The 22,366-nt window shown below is 55.8% G+C and overlaps 2 protein-coding genes across 4 annotated transcripts; one reads left to right on the forward strand and one right to left on the reverse strand.

Moving 5' to 3' along the window:
* The first annotated feature begins 1,337 nt into the window (after positions 1 to 1,337).
* Inppl1 (inositol polyphosphate phosphatase like 1) lies at positions 1,338 to 16,268 on the forward strand. Of its 3 annotated transcripts, none has more exons than XM_047518505.1 (29): positions 1,338 to 1,417; positions 2,254 to 2,670; positions 5,366 to 5,429; positions 5,524 to 5,674; positions 5,901 to 6,021; positions 6,237 to 6,377; positions 6,539 to 6,632; positions 6,734 to 6,826; positions 7,001 to 7,099; positions 7,207 to 7,357; positions 7,449 to 7,555; positions 7,879 to 7,981; positions 8,077 to 8,273; positions 8,562 to 8,679; positions 9,275 to 9,371; positions 9,645 to 9,783; positions 9,894 to 9,993; positions 10,087 to 10,175; positions 10,441 to 10,522; positions 10,653 to 10,742; positions 11,304 to 11,417; positions 11,548 to 11,636; positions 12,063 to 12,150; positions 12,242 to 12,397; positions 12,627 to 12,705; positions 12,786 to 12,926; positions 14,526 to 15,198; positions 15,444 to 15,577; positions 15,686 to 16,268. In XM_047518505.1, exons 2-29 carry the CDS (start codon positions 2,474 to 2,476, stop codon positions 15,774 to 15,776), a joined length of 3,798 nt encoding a protein of 1,265 aa, XP_047374461.1. In that variant the 5' UTR covers positions 1,338 to 1,417; positions 2,254 to 2,473; the 3' UTR covers positions 15,777 to 16,268. The 3 variants fall into 3 exon arrangements, with proteins under 3 accessions (XP_047374461.1, XP_047374463.1, XP_047374462.1); XM_047518507.1 differs by having other exon boundaries at positions 6,737 to 6,826; XM_047518506.1 differs by lacking the exon at positions 1,338 to 1,417 and adding an exon at positions 1,546 to 1,728.
* A 942-nt stretch (positions 16,269 to 17,210) lies between these two features.
* On the reverse strand, positions 17,211 to 21,028 carry Phox2a (paired like homeobox 2A). Its single transcript, XM_047519667.1, has 3 exons — positions 20,812 to 21,028; positions 18,558 to 18,745; positions 17,211 to 17,660 (listed from the first exon to the last, which is right to left on the reverse strand). Exons 1-3 carry the CDS (start codon positions 21,026 to 21,028, stop codon positions 17,211 to 17,213), a joined length of 855 nt encoding a protein of 284 aa, XP_047375623.1.
* Positions 21,029 to 22,366: the final 1,338 nt, after the last annotated feature.

Consider the following 22,366-nt stretch of genomic DNA (forward strand, 5'->3'; position numbering starts at 1 on the left):
TCCTGGCTTTGGGTCTAGAAGAGGATTAGAAACTCTGAGGGTCTTCCCAGAGGCAGGAGCTAGGCCTCTTCTTAGGTGCTTTGTCCCCTCCCAGGATCGGTAGATATGCTGGGTCTGGAGGGATGTTCCGTCTTTGCACAGCACTCAGGAGCTGGGCGCGAGTTCATTTCTGGGTCTTTCGCCTTTCTGTTCCCCTTGAGAAAGTCTTAATCTACATACCCCTAGCACATTTGTCTCCAAAGAGGTCACAGGTAGCTGTCTGAGAATGCTTGCACGTGGGTGTCCCAATTGGTACTAGAATTCTATTCCAGGTCTCTCTTCCCCTCATTTTCAGACTCACCTTCCCTCCTAAGAAAAGAGGTATGCCTGATTGGGAACTTGGGCATAAATCAGATGAGTTATTGGAGGCCTGGTAGGAGCTGAACCTGGGTAGGTGGGTGGGGGATCACTTAGTTATTGTATTAAGTAGTCTTAAAGTCCTCATAGAGCCACCCCTGCCCCTCATCCAAGGCTTTGTTCAAGTGGGGTTAAGCCAATGCGTATTTGAAATAGAGAAAGTTCCTTAGGACTCACTCCGGATCTGTCAACAGGTTCAATTTAGCAAAGTGAAAGTTCTCTCCCAGGTTAAAGTGATGCTCCGACAGACGTCCAGGAGTTGGCGGCAGAGGACACTGGGCTGGAGGCCTGCGCCTTTAAGGAGCCAGGGGGCCGAGGGGCGGGGCAGGAAGAGGACTCCCGGGAGACGCCGCCACCGGCTAGGTCTTTTTTTGGGAAGGGGCGGTCCAGACCCCAGTATGGGCTCCACCCCCTTTCCGGCGGCTGCGTCTCCCTTCCGCCCGGGGTTGCGGGGGTGTGCGGGTGCTGGGGAGGCCCGAGGGTACCCGGTTTGCGGAGCTCCCTGCTCGGCGTCTTGCCCGCAGAGGCACAAGTTTGTTGACTTGGAGGAGTAGCTGGGGCGGGGGCGGCGCTAATAATACCCATTCGTTCTGCAGCCGCGCTTTGCAGTTTACACAGCTGTCACCTTCGTTACTCTTTAATTAATAATAAAAATAGTCCGGGAGCACCCGCTGGGTGCCAGGCCCTGTGCCGAGTGCTTTACAAGCAGAGTCCCATTGAGTCTGCCTCCTAACATTATCCCCACTTTACAGAGCTGGAAGCATAGGCTCAGAGAGGTGCTGAGACTTGCCCGAGGTCACTCGGCGGGTGAGCGGCTCCGGGACCCGGACGCGGGCCCAGCGAGGCGGGGCGCGGGTGCTACCGCTGCTCCCTGGAGAGCCGCGAGGGCGGAGCGGCGGGCGGGGCTGAAGGCGCGGGGGGGTGTGCGGCGGCGGCGGCGGCGACGGATGGCCATCTTAAGTGGCCGCCTAGAGTCCAGGGCTGCTTCCCGGGGCAAGGAGGCACCCGAGCAGCCCCGGAGGTGGGGGTCTGCATGCGGCGGCTATGGCTCTGGGGAGAGGCAGGAAGCCGGTGGATTGAGGGAACTTTGCCCTAGATGGGCAAGGGGATCCCCCTAGTCTCGGACTGCGGGTCCTCTCAAGACGCCGGCCTGCGGGTGCGGGGAGTGGTGCCAGGGAACTTGGCCGAGACGGGGGAAGGGCTTTGCCGGGCTAGGAGGGCCTGCCCGGGCCCGCGCGTGAGGGGCTAGAGGACGCTGGACTTCGTCCGGGCGTGTGTGGGGATCGGATCTCTATGAAGGGGATTTCCTCCCCGGGATTTTTAGGGGGACAGGTACAGTGGAGTTTGGGGTTCAGCTATAAGGAAGGGCTGGGTTTAATGGGAGTTGGGGGTCTTGCTCACTTGGATGGTGGGCAGAGGATGGGGCGGTAGGCTATCCTGAAGCCTTCTTTTGAGAACCTCGATACTCCTGGATTCTGGGCGCCCAATGGAAAGGATTTGGGTTGAAATCACTTTAATGGGGGTTAAGGGTCATCTCCTTGAGAGGATTGAGAGGGCTGAATTCTTCAGAGGGTTGCCATACTCTTTAATGTCCGGGCGCAGAATGGGGGGACTTGGGAGTTTGGTGGGTATTTGGGGACTGGATCTCCTTGGGGTGGAAGAACAGGATCGTTGTGGGGTTTGGGAGGTGCAAGTTCTGCGGGACGGTGGAGGCATCGTCCCTTCGAGAAGAGGTTGGGGGCAGGGGCGGCCCGGGCTGTGGGCCGAGCGGAGGGGGAGGGGGCCGGCCGCCGGGCTCCCTGCTCCGTTCCTGCCCCTCCCCCGCCGCCTCTGAACAAACTTTTCTTTCTCTTCAAGTTGAGGCCGGCGCTGCAGGCGGCGGCGGCGGCGGCGGCGGCGGCTGCGCGGTGAATCAGGCGCCCTGCGCGGCGGAGCGCGGAGCCCTGATCCCCGGCTCTGTCCGGCCCGCGGATCCTCAGGCCCCGGACCCGGGCGCGGCCCCAGCGTCGGCCCTGAGCTTCCAAGGGCGGATGGCTCGGGGTGGCAGGCGCGGGCAGCCCTGAGCCCAGCGCGGGCTATGGCTTCGGCGTGCGGGGTACCCGGCCCGGGGAGCGCGGGACCCGGGGGCGCGCTGGGCAGCCCAGCTCCTGCCTGGTACCACCGCGACCTGAGCCGTGCTGCAGCGGAGGAGCTGCTGGCCCGGGCGGGCCGAGATGGCAGCTTCCTGGTCCGAGACAGCGAGAGCGTGGCGGGGGCCTTCGCACTCTGCGTCCTGTAAGTGGGGCGGGGAGGGGATCTGGGGCAAGGACCAGTGTGACCTGAGTGGGGAGGGTGTCCAGTGACTGAGTGGTAGGACGCCAGCCCCGCCTCCACCCCCCGAGTGGGGGCCTTGGCTTTATTCTAGGGCTCCTGGGACTGAGGAAGCATACAGGGGGCATTTCCTTCCTGCTTGTGTTGAGTGAACTTTGTTGGGCTTTGAGGTCAGAGTATGTGGGGGTACTGAGGCCAGGGTGATTGGGATGCGGAAAAAGCAGGCAGCCCTTGGCAGCCCTCTTACCCCAAGTAGGAGTGAGGATGCGGGCTCCACCTCTCATGCAGTTCTGTTGGTGGAGGGATTGAGCCTAGGCAGGAGCAGCAGTTTAGGGGCAGAGGGACTGATGAGGGTGTGTGGTGAGGGTGTGCGAGGATGTCTAGCAACTTCCTTAGGGGTCCTTTCTGTGCTCCCTCCAGAGGCACGGCTTGGGGTTTGTCTGACTGTGTATGGTTGGGGGTGGTGGTGTGGCTGGTGTTCAGAAGAAGACCTAATGAGGCAGCCAAATGAGGCTTTATGGGACTGTGCCATTATTTCATGAATCAATGAGTGTGCCCTGGCTCTGGACTTGAGCCCCAGTTATCTGGCAGCTCTAGCCCTAAGCCATGAGTGCTGTGTGTGGAACTAGACTTGGCAGTTCTCTAAGTGGCCTGGTCCTGTGACTGTACCTGTCAGCTCTGTGGGTAGTCAGGTGGGGTGAGTCTGTACTTTTAGTTTTGTAATTTTTTCACTGACCCACAGTCTGACACTAAGTGGCCTTTTGTGAGTCTCTGGAGTGAGAAGTAGTGACTGGGAAACTGTGGGGACCGTTTTGTTTAGATCTAGTTATGTTCTTCATTGACCCCTTTGTCCCTTCTTTCCCTTTTTGTTAAAATGACATCTTTATTGGGGGTTAGGGAGGACACATTGACTTAGACCAGGGGAGACATTTTTGTTTGTCACAGGAGGGATGGTGCTATAGTCATCTAGGGGGACAAAGCCAGAGGTACTGCTAAACGTGTGACAGTGTCCAAAACAGCCCCCCAAGGATTATGTGGTCCAAAATGTCAGTAGTGCAGAGGTTGAGAAACTCTGACCTAGGCAATTGACCTGATGAGGGGTCCTATAGTCTCAGCTTTGCCTCAACTCTGAGGCTTAGTACAGGGAGACTAAAGGACACCCTAGACCCATGAATATCCTCAGTCCTGCCTCCCAGCCCCCTCTGAGGCATACTCCCTAGTAGCAGGGGTGGGGGAGGGGGGGCGGGCAGGTGCTAGGTCAGCTGTTGGGTGGGAGAGGACAGCTGGGGCCTGTGTCTGAGTGAGGAACATTATTGTCCCAGTAAGGGGAAAATCCTGGCTCCATTGCCAGGAGAAGGAATGGGTGGGGTGGGGGTCTTTCTGTGTTTGGGGGCTTTGACTTTGCCAACTGACTGTGACTGTTCTTTGACTCTCAGGAGACTGTGGGTAGGGATCAGAAATGGGCGGTTTCTTAGACTTCCCAAACAAATAACATACTTGCTTACCTATATACACACCACATGTACACGAATAACATTCAAGACACACCCCTGTCCTGATGGCTACAGGCAGTCTGACCAGCAGGCCAGGATACGGGCCCTTCCTTCTGCCCTCATTTTAAATCCCAGTTCTGCCTTTTACTTGTTCTTTGACCTTAGGCAAATCACATTTTCTTTTTGAGCCTTAGTTTCCTCATCCGTTGAGTAATAATATCTGCTTCAAATGTGGGAATTTAAATGAGGTCTGCAGGATGCTGAGTACCTGACACAGCCAGGGTTCAGTTAATGAGATGATATTGTCATAAATATGGGTCCACAGTCTACAAACTAACACATAGCACAAGCAACCAGGAGAGCCCCTGACAGGAGCTAACTTGGGGGAAAGGGATGGCCCTGTGGCATTTGGTTCTCAGCACCAACAGCCCTTTCCTGCCCAGCACATACACAGGCCTGGGTGCCTTCTGAGGTGTGGTGGCAGAAGGGAGACTTCCATCCCCCAGTGAGTATGCGCCTGGTTCAGCTGTCACCTGCTCAGCTGCTGCTGTCACCATCTGTCAGCACCCCTCTTGCCCCTCCTCCCCTTGGGGTTCCTAGAGGCTGGGTCTCTCATAGGGGGCCCCCTTGGGGCATCCCAGTTACCTATTGTCTGGGGAAGAGGTAAAAGCCCTAGGGTGGTGCTCCAATACTCCCCAGAGAAACTGTCCTAGACATACAGACTCCAGCAGAGCCAGACACCAACATAAACACAGACAGGCTCACGTGTATTAGCACATTACCCATGCACACACAGGCTAACCAGGCTTCTGAGGACTCTTACTCTGGCGGGGGGCCCAGACGGGTACCACAGCCGAGAGGGGCTGTTTAGACAGCTGTGGAGGCCACAAGAGAGCTGCCTGTTGCTTCCCAGGCCCTGTGGTGGGTGTGGAGTCTATGTAGGTCTTGGGGGGGAGGGGGACTTGGTCATTCCAGTTCTTGTTGGCAGCACTAGGAGGGTGGAAGTAGACTGGCTCCATCATTAACCCTATGTAGCCTGGGCAAGTGGTTTTAGGGGAAACCACATTGAAGGATCTGGGAGGACAGGGGGAGAGACTAGTAGGGGATGCTTTGGGCTTAGACTCCAACCAGGGGGTACCAGGTTCTGATTTCTGCCTTGCCATCAGGTATCAGAAACATGTACACACATACCGCATCCTGCCTGATGGAGAAGACTTCCTGGCTGTGCAGGTAGGAGCTCGGACCCCTGACTCCTGAGCTTAATTCTTCCTATAGTTTGTGGACCTGCTTGCTGACCCTTCCTCCCATCCTTGTTATCCTGTAGACCTCACAGGGTGTGCCTGTGCGCCGCTTCCAGACCCTGGGCGAGCTCATTGGCCTGTATGCCCAACCCAACCAGGGCCTTGTGTGTGCCCTGCTGCTGCCTGTAGAGGGGGAGAGAGAGCCAGACCCACCTGACGACCGTGATGCCTCAGGTGCAGCCCTATGTGCAGTGTGCAGATCCCTTCCTTGCCTCCTCCCTGACTCTACCTGGTTCTTTCCATTCCTGCTTCACAGCCCTCTCTCTCCTTTCTCATAATCATGTTGCTCTGCCCTTTACTCCATTTCCATGGAAGTCTCTGACAGCCATGGCATTCCCCCTGCTATACACTATTGAGGGACAGAGGCCCAAACTGCTCCTCCGTTGACTTCTGTCCACAGATGGGGAGGATGAGAAGCCCCCACTGCCCCCACGCTCTGGCTCTACCAGCATTTCTGCCCCCACGGGACCCAGCAGCCCCCTGCCAGCCCCCGAGACTCCCACAACTCCTGCTGCTGAGAGGTGAGATTCTCCACTCCCCACAACCCTTTCTGCTGAGCAGAAAACTTCTCTTTCACCAGAGGTGAGAAGACCTTCTGAGCCCCTGGGGCACCCATCTCATCTCAGCCCTGACCTATCCTATTCTGCCACTAGTACCACCTTCTGTAGGAACAAGGTGTAGGGGTGCTAGAACAGTGTCAGCAGGACCTCCACCAACTTTTAACCTCTCTCTGAAGCACTCCCAATGGGCTGAGCACCATTTCTCATGAGTATCTGAAGGGCAGCTACGGGCTGGACCTGGAGGCTGTGCGGGGCGGTGCCAGCAACCTGCCCCACCTCACCCGTACTCTTGCCACCTCCTGCCGGAGACTGCACAGGTACCTGCACTTCTGATCCTCTGTACCACACTCTGACCCTTAACTGCCTCCTGACTTTCTTGCCTGTCCCCTTGTGTCCTCAAGCTGAGGGTGAAAGCACCACCCTCAGCTGCCATGGGTGTGGCTTGGGGTGGGGAATTCTGAAATGGTGTTTCCCCTAGTGAGGTGGACAAGGTCCTATCGGGTCTGGAGATCCTGTCCAAGGTGTTTGACCAGCAGAGCTCGCCCATGGTGACTCGCCTTTTGCAGCAGCAGGTGGGATTGTAGGGAGACCCTGGGAGGTGGGCTCATGTTCTGGAGTTGAGTGGGGCCATCAGCCTAGGGGCCTCACCTACGAGCTTTATTCTTTCTCCCAGCAGAACCCATCACAAACTGGGGAACAGGAACTAGAGAACCTGGTACTGAAGTTGTCAGTGCTAAAGGACTTTCTGTCAGGCATCCAGAAGAAGGTAAACTGATTCCCCTCTAATTCCTGACCTTTGAGTTGCTGAACACTTTCTTTGGTTGAGCCCTGAACTCAGCTTTGAAGCTGTAGCTTAGCACTGATCCCAACATCAGCCATACCCCTCTCTGCCTTTGCCCTGAACATGGTCCCAACCTCACCCTGCCCTTGGCCCCTCCAGGCCCTGAAGGCACTACAGGACATGAGTTCCACGGCACCTCCAGCTCCGCTGCAGCCATCCACACGTAAGGCCAAGACCATACCTGTGCAGGCCTTTGAGGTACATGGCAGGTGGGGGGCCTCATGGGTCAAAGGGCAGTTGAAGGTGAAGGGGGTGCTTCTTGCCCCAATGTCTTATTAGTAGCCTCTTCACTTCCTATCTTGCAGGTGAAGCTGGATGTTACCTTGGGTGATCTGACCAAGATTGGGAAGTCACAGAAGTTCACGCTGAGCGTGGATGTGGAAGGTGGGAGACTGGTGCTACTTCGGAGACAGCGGGACTCCCAGGAGGACTGGACAACCTTCACGCACGACCGCAGTGAGCCAGGGCAAGACCTGGGAGAGATGGGTAGGGTGATGCCCTTGACCTGGAGGGCACAGTCTTGTGTGACCTGTCTTCTATCCCCTAGTCCGCCAGCTCATTAAGTCGCAGCGTGTCCAGAACAAGCTGGGTGTTGTGTTTGAAAAGGAGAAGGACCGAACCCAGCGCAAGGACTTCATCTTCGTCAGTGCTCGGGTGAGGGACAGGCTGGGCCAGTACACTGGGGGATACTGATGTCTCCAGATGGGTGTCTCCCATTGGGTAGGAAAAGAGGGAGCGCGTGGTGTGGGAATGTCGTCCCTCCTGGCAGGGTAGAGAGGTCATAAAGAGTGGGTGGCCTGAGCGTGGATTCAAATATTCAGTGAACGTTTACCTAGCACCTCTTACATTCTTAGCAGTTGGTGTACAATGGGGAAGCAGACAGTCATAGCCTTCTCTCATGGTATTTATCTAGTGGGGTATCCTTATGGGAAGGGGGTTCCTAGCTGTCTACCTGCACTTGACTGACTTTCCCCCAGAAACGGGAGGCCTTCTGCCAGCTGCTGCAGCTCATGAAGAACAAGCACTCCAAGCAGGACGAGCCTGACATGATCTCCGTCTTCATAGGCACCTGGAATATGGGTCAGGCCCGGGCTGGGGCTGCGGTGGGAGAGGGGAATGGCCCCAGGGCAGGGGCCTGACCCTCCCACCTGCTGCCTCATCCCCTCCATCTCCAGGAAGTGTGCCACCTCCAAAAAATGTGACGTCTTGGTTCACATCAAAGGGTCTGGGGAAGACCCTAGATGAGGTCACAGTGACCATACCCCATGACATCTATGTCTTTGGGACCCAGGAGAACTCAGTGGGCGACCGAGAGTGGCTGGACTTGCTGCGTGGGGGCCTCAAGGAGCTTACAGATCTGGATTACCGCCCGGTGAGGGCCCATCTTGTTCAGTCCCCTGTCCTCACAAACCACCCCAGATTTTCCTGCTTGACCTCATGGACATCCTGGGGAATGCAACTCTGGCTTTTCCTTGAGCCCTGGGCATGTCTTTTGGGAGGTCTCGTGTGAATCCTTCATGCCACGGGAGGCCCATTTCTCTCTGGCCCCTCAGGAAAAGGGGTAGGAGGTCTTCCTGTCCTATGACAAGATTCCAGGGCAGGGGAAATGTGGACAGGGACCCCAGCCCAGGACAAGGGTGACTTCACACCCTCTACCTAGATTGCCATGCAGTCGCTGTGGAACATCAAGGTGGCTGTGCTCGTCAAGCCAGAGCATGAGAACCGCATCAGCCATGTCAGTACATCCAGTGTGAAAACTGGCATCGCCAACACCCTGGGTGAGCAGGGCTGGCAGGTTCCTGAAGTGGTGGGGTCCCTCTGTTCATGCTTACTGCCTCCTCTCCAATTCAGGGTCTCCGCCTTTCTGGTAGTCTCAGCTTTCTCATATATAGGGTGTTTTGAACTTTGTAAAGCATATTCATATTTAAAATTTCTTCCAGCCCCACCAGGAAGGCAAGGCCAGGATAATTGTCCCCATTTCATAGATGATAAAATTCAAACTCAGTGTGGTTGAATTCCAAGGTCACACAGCAAAGTAAGTAGGGGAGCCAGGCTTAGTGCTCAGGTCTTCTGATTAGTGGTCCAGGGCTCCTGCAAGATAGATTCTTCTGAGAATCTATAGGGCCTTTCTGGTGTACCTTTGGGATCTCTTGGGATCTCTAGGGGCTCACCTCACACAGACAGAGTAAGGCCATCCGGACAGACTGCAGGTGCTCAGGGAAGGTGTGGGTGTGTGTTCAGGGGCTGCCTGCTTCATAGCACCTGAGAATTGGGGTAGGAAGCATCCTCTCATTGCTGCTTTGAGGAATAGAGAGGAAAGTTGGGAGTTCTCTCTGGGTGACCCAGGCCTTCCTCTTCTGTTTGTCCTCACAGGGAACAAGGGAGCTGTGGGTGTCTCCTTCATGTTCAATGGTACCTCATTTGGCTTTGTGAATTGCCATCTCACCTCGGGAAATGAGAAGACTGCCCGGTAGGGCACCTTCCCCATAGTTTCCTTGCCCACGTGCCCTAGTCACCTGGGACCTGTTCCTTTTCCCACATCTCTGTCCCCCAAAGACCCCCTTCTCCTCCTGTATCCCAGCTTAAGACTGCATGGTCTACTCCTGACCCTGACCTTGTACTTAGCTCTTCCCTCTGTTCTCAGGGAATTGATCCCTGTTCTCTCTGACTACAGAGTCTTCTTGCCTTTATGCCCATTCCTTATTTCTGACCCTGGGGACCTGTTCCTGACCCCCTGCTGTAGGCGGAACCAAAACTACCTGGATATCCTGAGGCTGCTCTCGCTGGGAGATCGGCAGCTCAGTGCATTTGACATCTCTCTGCGTTTCACTCACCTCTTCTGGTTTGGGGACCTCAACTACCGCCTGGACATGGATATCCAGGTTCTAGCAGGAGCTGTGCCTGTGGCTGTAGGGAGGTTAGGGACTGGGAGAGCTGTCACCCCAGCTCTGCTCAGGAGACATATTTCCAGCCTCTGTGTTCCCTACCCCAGGAGATCCTGAACTACATCAGCAGGAAGGAGTTTGAGCCCCTGCTCCGGGTGGACCAGCTCAACTTGGAGCGGGAGAAGCACAAGGTTTTCCTTCGATTCAGTGAGTAGGGAATGCAGCAAGTGGGCCTGGAGGCCTGGGGGCTTGGGGCTTTCCTGGGGAGTCCTGAGCCCCACCTGTGCCCTGCTTCCTTAGGTGAGGAGGAGATCTCCTTTCCACCCACTTATCGCTATGAGCGGGGTTCCCGGGACACATATGCCTGGCACAAGCAAAAGCCAACTGGAGTGAGTGAAAAAAATGGCCTGGGGACTTCCAGGATTGCAGTGAATCAGGAACAGGCGGGAGGTCGAGGGTTTGGGCCTCTGCAGTTACCACTTCAGCTTACGTGCCTTCCTGAGGCCTTTGGAGCGATTCTGGGTGTTGTGGGGATCTAAGGAAGGAGGTGGGGCCCAGTGTAACAGAAGTGGGGGCCTCATCAGCTCTGGGTGGGGCCCATGCTGAGAAACTCCCAGCTGTCATCTCTGACCACACTACTGTCTGCTACCCCAGGTCCGGACCAACGTGCCCTCATGGTGTGACCGGATTCTGTGGAAATCCTACCCTGAAACCCACATCATCTGCAATTCCTATGGTCAGAGCCTCCCGGACAGGGTGATGGGAGATCCTGGGTGGTCATTGTCCTGACTCAGCCCTAGCTTTAGGAGGTGGGAACAGAGAGTAGGGATGTTTCCCCTGATCCCCATTCCTATTCCCCTGCCCAGGTTGCACTGATGACATTGTCACCAGCGACCATTCCCCTGTGTTTGGAACATTTGAGGTTGGAGTTACCTCTCAGTTCATCTCCAAGAAAGGTGACTGTTCTGAATGTGGTTGTACATGTGGCAGTGTCAGGGTGGGCATTGGTGGTGACCTGGGGATGTGCATGGGTGGATTATACACCAGTGTATGTGTGCCTTTGTGTGTAAACGTGAGTGCAGGAGTGCTTCTGAATGTGTGCTATGTGAGGATGTCTTGGTGCCTGGGTCCTCAGGAGAGGCACAAGCCTGAGTGGCTGTGTATACACATACATACAAACATATTTATTTGCATCTGCCTGGGGTCACACATGTGCCTGCAAGTGTGCCTGGAAGTGTGGCATTTTGTTGGCAAGCCAGCCTACAGGCATTCTGGTCCCCAGTCCCCTTTAACATGAGTCTTTCATCCTTTGGTTCTTTCTGTCTTGGTCCAGGGTCTTGGCTTTGGGTGTCTCTACTGGTGGTTTAGGATTGAAAGTCCCCTCTTGGCCTTATCTCTTGCTTCTGCTACTGTTCCTGATTCCCTGTTCCAGAGCTCAGCCTTTCTGTCCCATTCCTTCTGTGATCCTCTTACACCCTCTCTGCCCTTCTGTTTGCAATTCCTTCCTTGCCCCTTAGGGCTCTCGAAGACTTCAGATCAGGCCTACATTGAGTTTGAGAGCATCGAGGCCATTGTGAAGACAGCCAGCCGCACCAAGTTCTTCATTGAGTTCTATTCCACTTGCCTGGAGGGTCAGAGGCAGGGCCCAGGGCCGTGTAGGCCAAGTGGGGTGGGGGTGGGAGGCCAGAGCTGCCCAGACTTGCCTTCAGCTTGAGGGGAAACTGAAAGGTGGTTCTCAATTGGTTTCCTACTCTCACCCAGAGTACAAGAAGAGCTTTGAGAATGACGCCCAGAGCAGTGACAACGTCAACTTCCTCAAAGTGCAGTGGTCCTCGCGCCAGCTGCCCACGGTGAGGCTGCAGGCAGGACCTAGGCCAGTGGAGGAGGGTAGAGAGGAGTGAGGCAGAACCCCGGGGGAGACTGCCTAGGAGGGAGGCTAGGGCTGGCAGTGTGCTTGTGGGATGGGCACAAGAGGATAAGGACATTTGTTTATCTAGGGTTGTAGAACCAATTTGCAGATTGTTCATTCATTTGTTCTATAAATACTTCTTGAGACTCTGCTAAATGTCAGGCCATTGAAGATGCAGAAAATTAATACAGTGATGTTAAGTGCTGTGAAAAGCCCAATACAGATCTGGAAATTTTCCTTAAGAGCCGAGTATGAGTGAGCATGAATGAGCCTGAGGGCAAGGGCCCCGTGGTGTCAAGGCCAGCATGTGGGAGGAGCGCTAGAGGTGGTTGAGACTTTGTTCCATATCGTGCCTTCTGTTCCTCAGCTCAAGCCAATTCTGGCTGACATTGAGTACCTGCAGGACCAGCACCTTCTGCTCACAGTCAAGTCCATGGATGGCTACGAATCCTATGGTGAGGGGTAAGGGGTGCTGAGGGGTATGAGAAACCATGTAGACCCTAGGAAGTTTTGACAATCTGCTGGTCTGTCCCATCTGCCCCTCAGGGGAATGTGTGGTTGCACTCAAATCCATGATTGGCAGCACAGCCCAGCAGTTCTTGACCTTCCTGTCCCACCGCGGCGAGGAGACAGGCAATATCCGTGGCTCCATGAAGGTGCGGGTGCCCACAGAACGCCTGGGCACCCGTGAGCGGCTCTACGGTGGGGGCTCCATTGGGAAGGGTGTGGGGCACAAAATGGAATAGTGTGGGCAGGTGTAGGAGGGGCGGATCCAGGGTGGGCAGCATGGTGGATTTCCAGGATGTTTGAGGTTCTACAGCCATGGGAGTGATCCTGACCTGAGGAATAGTTGGAAGGGGCTATAGGCCTAGAGGGTTTTTCTGGGAACCAGGATCCCAGATCCCCCTCTGAGTCTTCCCTATACCTTCAGAGTGGATCAGCATTGATAAAGATGAGGCTGGAGCAAAGAGCAAAGCCCCCTCTGTGTCCCGAGGCAGCCAGGAGTCCAGGTGAGCTAGGGCTATGTTGGATGTCACATGAGGGGGTATCTGGAGGCTGCTGGAGAGCCCCATTCATCTCTCCCTGGCAGGTCAGGGAGCCGCAAGCCAGCCTCCACAGAGGGCTCCAGCCCACTATCCAAGTTATTTGAAGAGCCAGAGAAACCACCACCAACTGGGAGGCCACCAGCTCCACCCCGAGCAGCTCCCAGGGAGGAGCCCTTGAACCCCAGGTGAGAGGAGGAATCTGTTGTCCACCACCCCCCTCCCCACTCTGTCCATTACTATGGTTGGTTCTCAGGGCTAGTCTGGGCATCCTCTGCTGTTTGGTTGCTCTGCTACTCCATGGTCAGAAGTGCTGTGGTCCACCAGTCCTCCTGAAGATCTGGCTCTGAATCAAAGAGAGCACAGGCCACCTGTCCTCTCAATTTCCCTTAAAAAAGTGACATAGAAATTGTTTTTAGGGCTGGGGAGATAGCTCAGTCGGTAGAGTGCTTGCCTTGCAAGCACAAGGCCTTGAGTTCGAACCCCAGCACCGCAAAAAAAAAAAAAAAAGAAATTGTTTTTAGAAGCGCTCCTTCTGTGTAATCAGACACAGCTCCAGCCTTCAGTTTGGAGAACGCTCAGGGCCCAGCAAGTGATTTCTCAGGGTGTGTCCTATGGAACCCTGTCCTACACGAGACCCTGCTAGAGACAGGTGTGTGGTCAAGTGAGTTTTGGGAAATGCTTCTTGCTAGATTCTTTTTTTAGATGTTTCCAGTGTACATTAGTATTAGCAAGAGCCACAAGCATGCAGACAGGAAGGAAACCTCTTTCCAACTCTGTTTAATATAGTTTCCTAAATTTAATGGGCAAGGATACTTCTTTTCCACATAAGAACTTCTAATATCTGTGGAAGTAGTAGTCTATGTTAGTAGTCTAGAGGTCATACTTTGGGAAAGTCAGCTTGGCTTTTTTCCTTGCCCTTTTTTTTTTTTTTTTTTTTTGGTACTAGGGATTGAATCCAAGGTACTTGACCACTGAGCTACTTCTGCAGCCTTTATTTATTTATTTGTTAATTTATTTTGGAGGGTTATAATAGTTTCTAAAACCTAGTCCTGTAGCTTATTTTTTAAATTTTTTTTATTTTGAGACATGGTCTCACTAAGTTACTTAGGGCCTTTTTTGTATTTTTGCAATGCTAGGGATTGAACCCACGGCCTTGCACATACTGGGCAAGTAGTTTACTCCTGAGCTATAACCCCAGCCCCTTTTTTTCCCTTGTTTTTTATTGGTATATTATAAATATGTATAGTAGTGGAATTCATTGTTACATTCTTATACATGTACCTAATATAACAATAAAATCTGGTCAGTTTTGTTCCCCAGTAGCCAGGCTTGCTTTTTAATGCTATTTAGTTGTTACCTGAAGGTACATAAAACTCTTAGGTTCAGTTTGGTGCTTTTTCTCTCCAGCTATTTTCAGTCACCTTAGTTTTATCCTCTAGCTTGAGCAAAACCAGCCTGAATACCTGAGTGAGATTCCACAGTAGGTGTCTACAGAGGCTTCAGCAGCTCTTTCTAAAGCCTCTCATCAGAGGCTTTTACTGCCTTGCCTTCTGACACCTCTGTGGTCAACCATTTGAGCTCAGGTTCCACAGTCAAAAGGTCAACACCTCCTTTACTCCCAAATCTAGAGATGATGAAACCCAGGGCAGGAGAGGGCAAGTGATATGCTCAAAGTCATGTGCAAGTCTAGGACCTGGGATGCCTGCTTTCTCTTGCCTAGTTAGTTCCCCACTGCACCATTGGGTTTCTGGGTCCTGACTTAGTTATTCTGCTCCCAAACCCAGGTTGAAGCCAGAGGGGGCTCCTGAACTGGAAGGAGTGGTAGCCCCCCCACCCAAGAACAGCTTCAATAACCCTGCCTACTATGTCCTTGAAGGGGTCCCGCACCAGCTGCTGCCCCTGGAGCCACCCTCACCTGCCAGGGCTCCTGTCCCACCTGCCACAAAGAACAAAGTTGCCATCACAGTGCCTGCTCCACAGCTTGGACGCCACCGGCCACCTCGGGTGGGAGAGGGGAGTTCATCAGATGAGGACTCTGGGGGGACACTGCCCCCTCCAGATTTTCCACCTCCACCACTGCCAGACTCAGCCGTCTTCCTGACCCCCAACCTGGATCCTTTGTCAGTACCAGGGGTCAGGGGCCGCAGTGGAGGCGAGGGCCGAGGACCACCACCTCCCAAGGCCCATCCAAGGCCCCCACTACCCCCAGGTCCCTCATCTGCCAGCACTTTCTTGGGGGAGGTAGCAAGTGGGGATGACCGCTCTTGCTCAGTACTGCAGATGGCCAAGACTCTAAGTGAGGTGGATTATGCTCCTGCTGGGCCGGGTCGCTCAGCGCTCCTCCCAAGCCCCCTGGAGTTGCAGTCACCCCGTGGACTGCCCTCCGAATATGGCCGGCCCCTCAGCTTCCCTCCACCCCGCATCCGGGAGAGCATCCAAGAGGACCTGGCAGAAGAGGTGTGTGGACCTGAGCTGGTTATCTGTACCTGAAGTGTGTGCTTGCCCATGACTATGGTGTCCCTTCCGTCCACCATGCAGCCCTCACTGGTGTCCCCTCTGCCCCGAGCTGAGTACTGGGGGTTTGGGGGATACATGAATCAGCCCTAATCTTTGCCTTTCTTCCCCAGTAGAATGTGACTGTCTTGAAGGTTTTTCTGGGGTGGGGCACTGAGTGCTCCCCTTAACTTGCCCTATTCCCTTAGGCTCCGTGCCCGCAGGTCGGGCGGGCCGGCGGCCTGGGTGAGGCAGGTATGGGTGCCTGGCTGCGGGCCATCGGCTTAGAGCGCTATGAGGAAGGCCTGGTGCACAATGGCTGGGACGACCTGGAGTTTCTCAGGTGGGGGCGGGGCTAGAGTCGGATAGGGTGGGTGTCTGACCCCAGGGGTGGAACTGTGGGCCTTTGAGGACCCTCTATCCCATATCCCAGCCTTTCTTGCCCCCGCAGTGACATCACAGAGGAAGACCTGGAGGAGGCTGGGGTGCAGGACCCGGCTCACAAGCGCCTCCTTCTGGACACATTGCAGCTCAGCAAGTGATAGCGGAGGCTCGCCAAAGCTGCATACTCGGCGCATCTCTCCCTCTATGAAGGCTTGGAATAGCTAGCACCTGGCTGGAAAGTTCCGAGGGGGTGGGGCAGTACCTCTCTGCCTATTTATTGGGGAAGCCGCATTCCCTACTGCCCAATCACTTGGAATGTCCTAATTAGGGCATCCTACCCCTCCCCCTTTTAGGCCTGGAGCTGCAGAGGTCACTAGCCTGCGGTAGTTAAGAAGCACGTTGGTTCCTGGGTGCAGTCCTGTTTTTCTAGACCCCTCCTCTCAGCCCCAGGGGTGTAAATGGGGTGCAGTTGGGTACATCTGGGCTCCAACTTCCATCACTGTTTCTGCTGTCCTCCCGCAAGCCTGAACTACAGGGGAAGAGTACCTCTGGGACCTCCCCCTAACTCCTGTAGGGGCATCCGTCCGGAAATGAAGGAAGAGCCCGAGGATCGGGCTGGGGTTTATTTAAACTTTTCTGTGTGGGTTTGGGGAGGGAGGGCACTTTAATATAATGGGGGGGGGGGGCGGGCAGGACCTCGACCATAAAGTGCTTGTTTGCTTAGTTCTCAGTCTCCTGGTCTGTAACACCCTGTGCTGCGAATGTGTGGTGGCCGTGAGGGGAGAGAATCGTTCACTGGTTGAAACCGCAAGGGTTGGGGGAGACAAGGTTCTTGCAAACAGCCTTTCCTTATCCTGCGCACTCATAAGGGTTGGCAGCGTTGACGTCTTCAATAAATTAAGTTTTATTTGGATTGAGCAAAATCACCTCAATAAATTACAAGTTTTTCAAAGAAAAAGAACAACAACAAAAATAAAATCAGGAAAAAGGAAACCCCTTAGTCTCTTTCCCCAGGTAGCCCCGCCCCCGCCCCCTCTCCTCTAACAGGTCCACCCTCCGTCAGACCAGCCAGGGATTGGAGGGGACGCTTACAGGGCGAATTGGCGGTGGGACCCTTCAGGGTGTGAATTATCCCAGCTAAACCAGACTTTGTACTGGAGGGGCCAGTGCGGGCGGGTTCCGAGGATGGGGCAGCAGGCACTCGTGGTCACCAAGGTTAGGAGTGGCCCAGCCAGTTGCAAGGAGCGGGCAGCGCTGGTCCTTAGGAATCCTCATGTGTGGGTACTCTTGTTAGGAGCAGGCGTTATTTGATCTCGGCTCCGGAGAAAACCAAGCTTAGAATGGTTCCCCGGCTCTCCTGGAGGGGGTCCGGGTGAAAAGTACTCCGGTCTGCCTGGTGCGAGTGGGTAAGGATGAGAGTGGCCCAGACTTGGTTTCTAGAGCTGGGGAGGGCACACCTAGGGGTCAGACACTGCAGGGAGTGGGGACGGATGGGAACTTCCAGGTAGGCAGCCAGGATAGGGAGGGTCTCTGTCAGCCCGAAGGGGCAGGGATGTCTCTGGGGCAGGCTTGGAGCCTCCAGAGCCCGGTGGCTAGAAGAGATTGGTCTTCAGGGCGGGGCCGGGCTTCCGGTGAAAGGAGGACAGAACTCCCGAGAAGGGCCCGGGCCCGGGCTCCGCCGGCTGCCAGGCTTTAAGTAGCTCAGCAGCTCCCGCGCCAGGCCCGCCCCCACCACCACCCCCCACTCCCGCCCACAACGCTCCTTTGAGCGGCTGGGGCCCTGGTCCCGGGCCCGGCCCGGAGCCCAACGCAGTGGGCAGCGGGCTGGGACTCAGGCGTGGGCTGGCCAGGCTGGGCGCCGGCGGCTGTGGCAGCGAAGCAGTGCTGTCCGGCGTGGGGCTGCACGTGGATTCCTTGGAGTCGTCGTCCTCCGACGAGCAGCGCGCCTCGCCCTTTTTGGCGCCGGTTGCGCCCGCAGCGCCCTTGGCGCTGGCCGCTCGCTCCTGTTTGCGGAATTTGGCCCGGCGGTTCTGGAACCAGACCTGTGGGCACAGGGGCCAGTCAGCCCGGACGTTGTAGAGCGCATCAGGTCAGCCCCCGACCGCAAAACGCAGGTGAGACATTGGTAGAGAAAGAGACCTCTTCCGAGATAGGGTCTGACCCGTATTATTTATCAAGTGGAGAGATACACAGCCCTCCTAGCGTTGGCCTCTCGACCCTCCACCACTTGGCCTGTCGCCTTCTCCACTTGCCCCTTCCTCCAGATCCTTGGGTTTCTGCCCTTCGGATATGCTCACCCACGGACTCCGCTGCCACCCAGTATTATTGGTCTCCTGGACCCGGCTCTGCCTTCACTCTTCTCACCCCGAGCCCTGCCTCCCAATTCTCTCTTAGGAAGCTGGGGCATTCCGTCTGGAGGGTCCTAGGGCTGTGAAAAGCGGGTTGGGGCTCTAGGGAAACCTTTTGTTTGGGTCGGCCAAAGGAACATCTGCACATAGGATTTGTAAGCCCTGGCCCGACTCTCTTTGGTCATGCACGACCAAAACTTTTGGTCAAGCTCAGTTCACACTAGGGAGGACACCTGGAAGTGCTGATCGGTCTGTCCCCGGCTCCTCCACGGGTTCTCCCTCTACCCCCTCGGTCGCATGCATCCTGGCTTCTAAAAATTCTGAACCTCCAGTCAGAGGACTGAGACTGAGGGGAAAACGAAGGCAAAGCAACATGGGGCTGAACAGCTCCCGACTCTCAAGAGCCTCCAAGTCCTGGCCTCTCTGCTCTCCCTGGATGCCCAACCACACCCAGGCTGTGCCCTGGTCACTGACCCTAGATCCTTGCTTCCGGGCAGCAGCTATCCTTGGCCCTTCCTTAGGTGTCCAACACTAACCTCCCGCACCTCCCTCCACAAGAACGCGCGTGCACACACACGTGCATACACGCACCTGCACGCGAGCCTCAGTAAGATCGATCTTGAGCGCCAGCTCCTCGCGCGTGTAAATGTCGGGATAGTGGGTCTCAGCGAAGACGCGCTCCAGCTCCTTGAGCTGCGCGCTAGTGAACGTGGTGCGAATGCGCCGCTGCTTGCGCTTCTCGTGCAGGCCGGACGGCTCCGGGAAGAACTTGTAGGGCACTGCGGTTGTGTGCAGGAAGGCAAGGGCAACGAGGGGGGAGGGTGTGAGAGGCCAAACTCAGTTCGCTGTGTCCTGCCCTAGAAGGAATCGTGCACAGGCCACCCCCACCCCCGTTCCTAGTCTGTCTCCTGTTTCACCCTTGCAGTCTCGGGCCAAGCGTCCCCATTTGTCGATGGAGCTGACAGGGGTGAAGGGGAACCCAGATCAAGGAGACCTGGGGTTCAAGAGCGGCCTGGAACCAGGAAATCAGAATCCCTTCCTCCAGCCAAGGCCCCTCGACCTGTCGGCTCTGGCACCACTTCCTCCCACCACTGGCCATTCCACTCTCCTCCGACTCTCCCATCCACTTATCAGTGTATCTTCCTCAGCTGGTCGGCTCCCCTGACTTCAAGTTCTGCTCTGTCCACACTAGGCCTGGATGTCTGGCAGGACTCTGCTTCCTGGGACTCTCCACTAGCCAGTCCTGGGCCTTGGCTCTGTCACTAGACTCTCCTGCCAGGTCTACTTCACTCTTACACTGGCTTTCTTCTGTGCACTGATTTGGTTCCTTCTATTCCCCCAACCCATTTCTCCTCTCCCGGGATTCATTTCCTTAGTCCTGCCTCACTCACATCTTTGGTTCCTATTCTCCAGATATCCCCTCTCTTTTTCCTCATCTTCCTCCATGGGAATCTCTCAACTTTCCCTTTGTGTGCCACTCTTCTGTGCCCATTGAAAACGGTTCTTACTTCTTTCAACCCAAGTTCCTCCATCTTCTTTGCCCTTCTTCCTGTTCTTGGTGTCCAATATTCCCTAAATCCTGTCCCACCCTTCTCTTTCACTCTTTCTATACTCCATCCTAGTCTTTACTGCCTGGTAGAATCTCGGCATCCCTGCCTCTAACTTTGGTTTAGTTCTCCATATATTCCTGGGGGTCCTCAATCTCCATTTTGTTCCATTTTCCAGGTCCCCACTTTCCCTAATCCTTATCTCCAGCACCCCATTCCTATCTTCCTCATTTCCGTTTTCAATCCCTTTTGGTCCCTGTCTTCCATAATTACTGATACCATCATCTGGTTCTCATCTCCATCTCCCATCATCCCCAATCTTCCCATTTATGTCCCCATCTCTCTATGCCTAATCTCTATGGTCCCTGTCTCAGATCTTCATCCCTCTGGAGCCCATCTCCCCATTTCCTGTCCCCATCATCCCCATCCTCATCTCCCCATCCCTGTTCCAGTCTGATGGCATCTCCTTGGTTCTCATTTCCCCAAATCCTGGTCCTCATTCACCCCCACTCCAGTCTTCTATTTGGGTCCCTGATGGTCTTCCCAGGAGGCAAGTAAATAAGATTGGGTGGGGCAGGTTGGGACTCTAACTGAAGGGACAGGAATGTCTGAGAAGCTCAGTGAGATTGAGGGTTCCAATAGAGACTTGGATGAAAGGGCTTGGGAGTGCAGGAGAGGCTCCTGGTTCTGTAGGACTCTAGCTGGGAGAGTCCGGGGTCGGGGAGTGGGGAAATAAGTGGCTTAATGACCAGGCACCCCTTTTGTGGCTAACGGAATAGATTTTGGTGGTGCAGAAGGGTTTGGACCAGCGCAGGATGGGTCCAAGAGAGGGTAGGAGGGATCTGATGGTGCTATGGCTCTAGGAAGATTCCTATCTGGACAGCTTTGCTGCTGCAGGAGTCCTTGCTGGGGCGTCGCACAACACCGTGGGGCAGGGACGATAAGGCTGGGAATCTGAGTGTACTGAACTGGGAGCCTCTTACAGGGATACAGCGGATGGAGACGTTTGGTGGTCACCCTTTGCAGGTGGGGAGGGGAGGCCCTGGTATGGGGCACGGAGCTACTTCTCTGATCCGAAGAGATTTGGCAGTGAGCAAGAGGACCGGGAGGGGCGTTAGGGTGGGGTTCATCCCTGCCGAGAGGAACCTCGTACTACTAAGGGTCTCACAGGGCGTTGGAGGGTCTGCCAGGGCAGAGATGGGGAGTCTGTGGGAGGCAGTCGCATTCTCTTGACAAGTAGGTCATGGACTGGGGGTTCCGCAGGATTTGAAGATAGGGTTGGGTCGGGCTGAGCTCACCTGCCGAGTAGGGTGCGGGCTGGTGGTCGCGTAGGGCGCCAAGCGCGCAGTTGGAGGAGCCGAGCGCGGGGCAAGGCGGCCCCGCCGTGGGGAAGGCAGGCCGCAGGGGGCTGTATTGGAAGCCGCCCGGCTGGCTGCAGGCGCCGAAGTCGCCGTAGGCGGACGCCTCCATGGCCGCCACGCACGAGTCGTACGAATTGAGGTAGGAGTAGTCCATGGACCCGGAGGGGGCGGGGGCGGGGGCCGGGCCGGTCGGGGTCGGGGTCCCGGGCCGGGTGGAGGTCGGGATGGAGGTTCGAGCGCCAGACGCCAAGGACTGGAGGCTGGCTCTGGGCAACTCAAAGCCCGCCCGCCCCGTCGCGGCCGCACTCTGCCCGGGTGCAACGCAAGTGCAGCTGGCGGGTCTGCGCGCCTTTTAACGCGCAGGACCCCGTGGAGGGGGCGGGGCGGGGCGAGCTCCGCGAGGGCGGGGCCTGGGCGTCCCAGACCCCGCCCCTATTTAACCCGACCCCCACCCCAAAGAGTCCCTGCAGCCTCTTAGGACTCCAGAGGTGCAGGGTGGGGCTGCATGGGACCCCATTACCAGAGTCCCCATCCTGTCCCAATGAGGCCCAGACCTTCGGTCTCTACATATCATGCCAAGTCAGAGGGTACCGACCTCTTTCCTGGGCCTCCCCACCTGCGGCCCTGCAGAAGAGAGGGGAGGCAGGCCCCACGGCCTCGGTGTGAAGAAGTTAATTCAATTCGCCTAGATAACCGAGTTAGTCAGATCTGGCCGGCCCCTCAGTCCCGCCCCTAGCGCGGTCCCATCCCGGCGGGTACTGCGGAGGCTGCCCTGGAGCGGGGATGGAGTCAAGGACCGGAAAGAGACGGAGCGTGGGCCGTGGACGGGGAGGGGATGAGGGTATAGAGAGTAGGCAGAGACGGAGACTGGGAGAGAAAGGGGAGAGAGAGAGAGAGAAAGAGAGAGGGAGGGAGGGAGGAAGGGAGAGAGGAGAGAGAGAGAGAGAGAGAGAGAGAGAGAGAGAGAGAGAGAGAGAGAGAGAGAGAGAGAGAGAGATACAGGTGGAGATAAAAATGAAACATAAAAGAGAAAGGTAGGACTGGAGATGGGGAAAGGCAGAGACAGAGACGAAGATTAGAATAAGGGAGAAAGAGACAGGAGAGGGAGGAAGAGTGAGATAGGCACAGAGATAGAGAAGGGTTAGGGATAAGACATAGACGGCGATGCGACAGGATTGCAATGGAGAGCGGGAGAGAGATGAGACAAAACAGGGACAATCCTAGTGAGACAGACGCAAACAGAGGGATGGTCTCAGAGCTACAAGGCCAGGGCCAGACTGGCGGAGCAACAGAGACTGAGGGGCGGAGAGAAAGAGCCTCCTGAGAGCTGAGACTTGCGAGCTGGAGCGCGGAGGAGGCCCAAGCATTTTGATGGAGGCGCTGCGGAGCTGAGGAGAGTGAAGGTCGTGGGCCGAGTTCTCTCTACCCTACTTTTTCCCGAAGGCCGCACGAACCTGCACCATCAGGGCTCAACCTGCCTCTCCCTCCTGGT

This window comes from Sciurus carolinensis, chromosome 11 (genome assembly GCF_902686445.1).
Source record: "Sciurus carolinensis chromosome 11, mSciCar1.2, whole genome shotgun sequence".
NCBI lineage: Eukaryota > Metazoa > Chordata > Mammalia > Rodentia > Sciuridae > Sciurus > Sciurus carolinensis.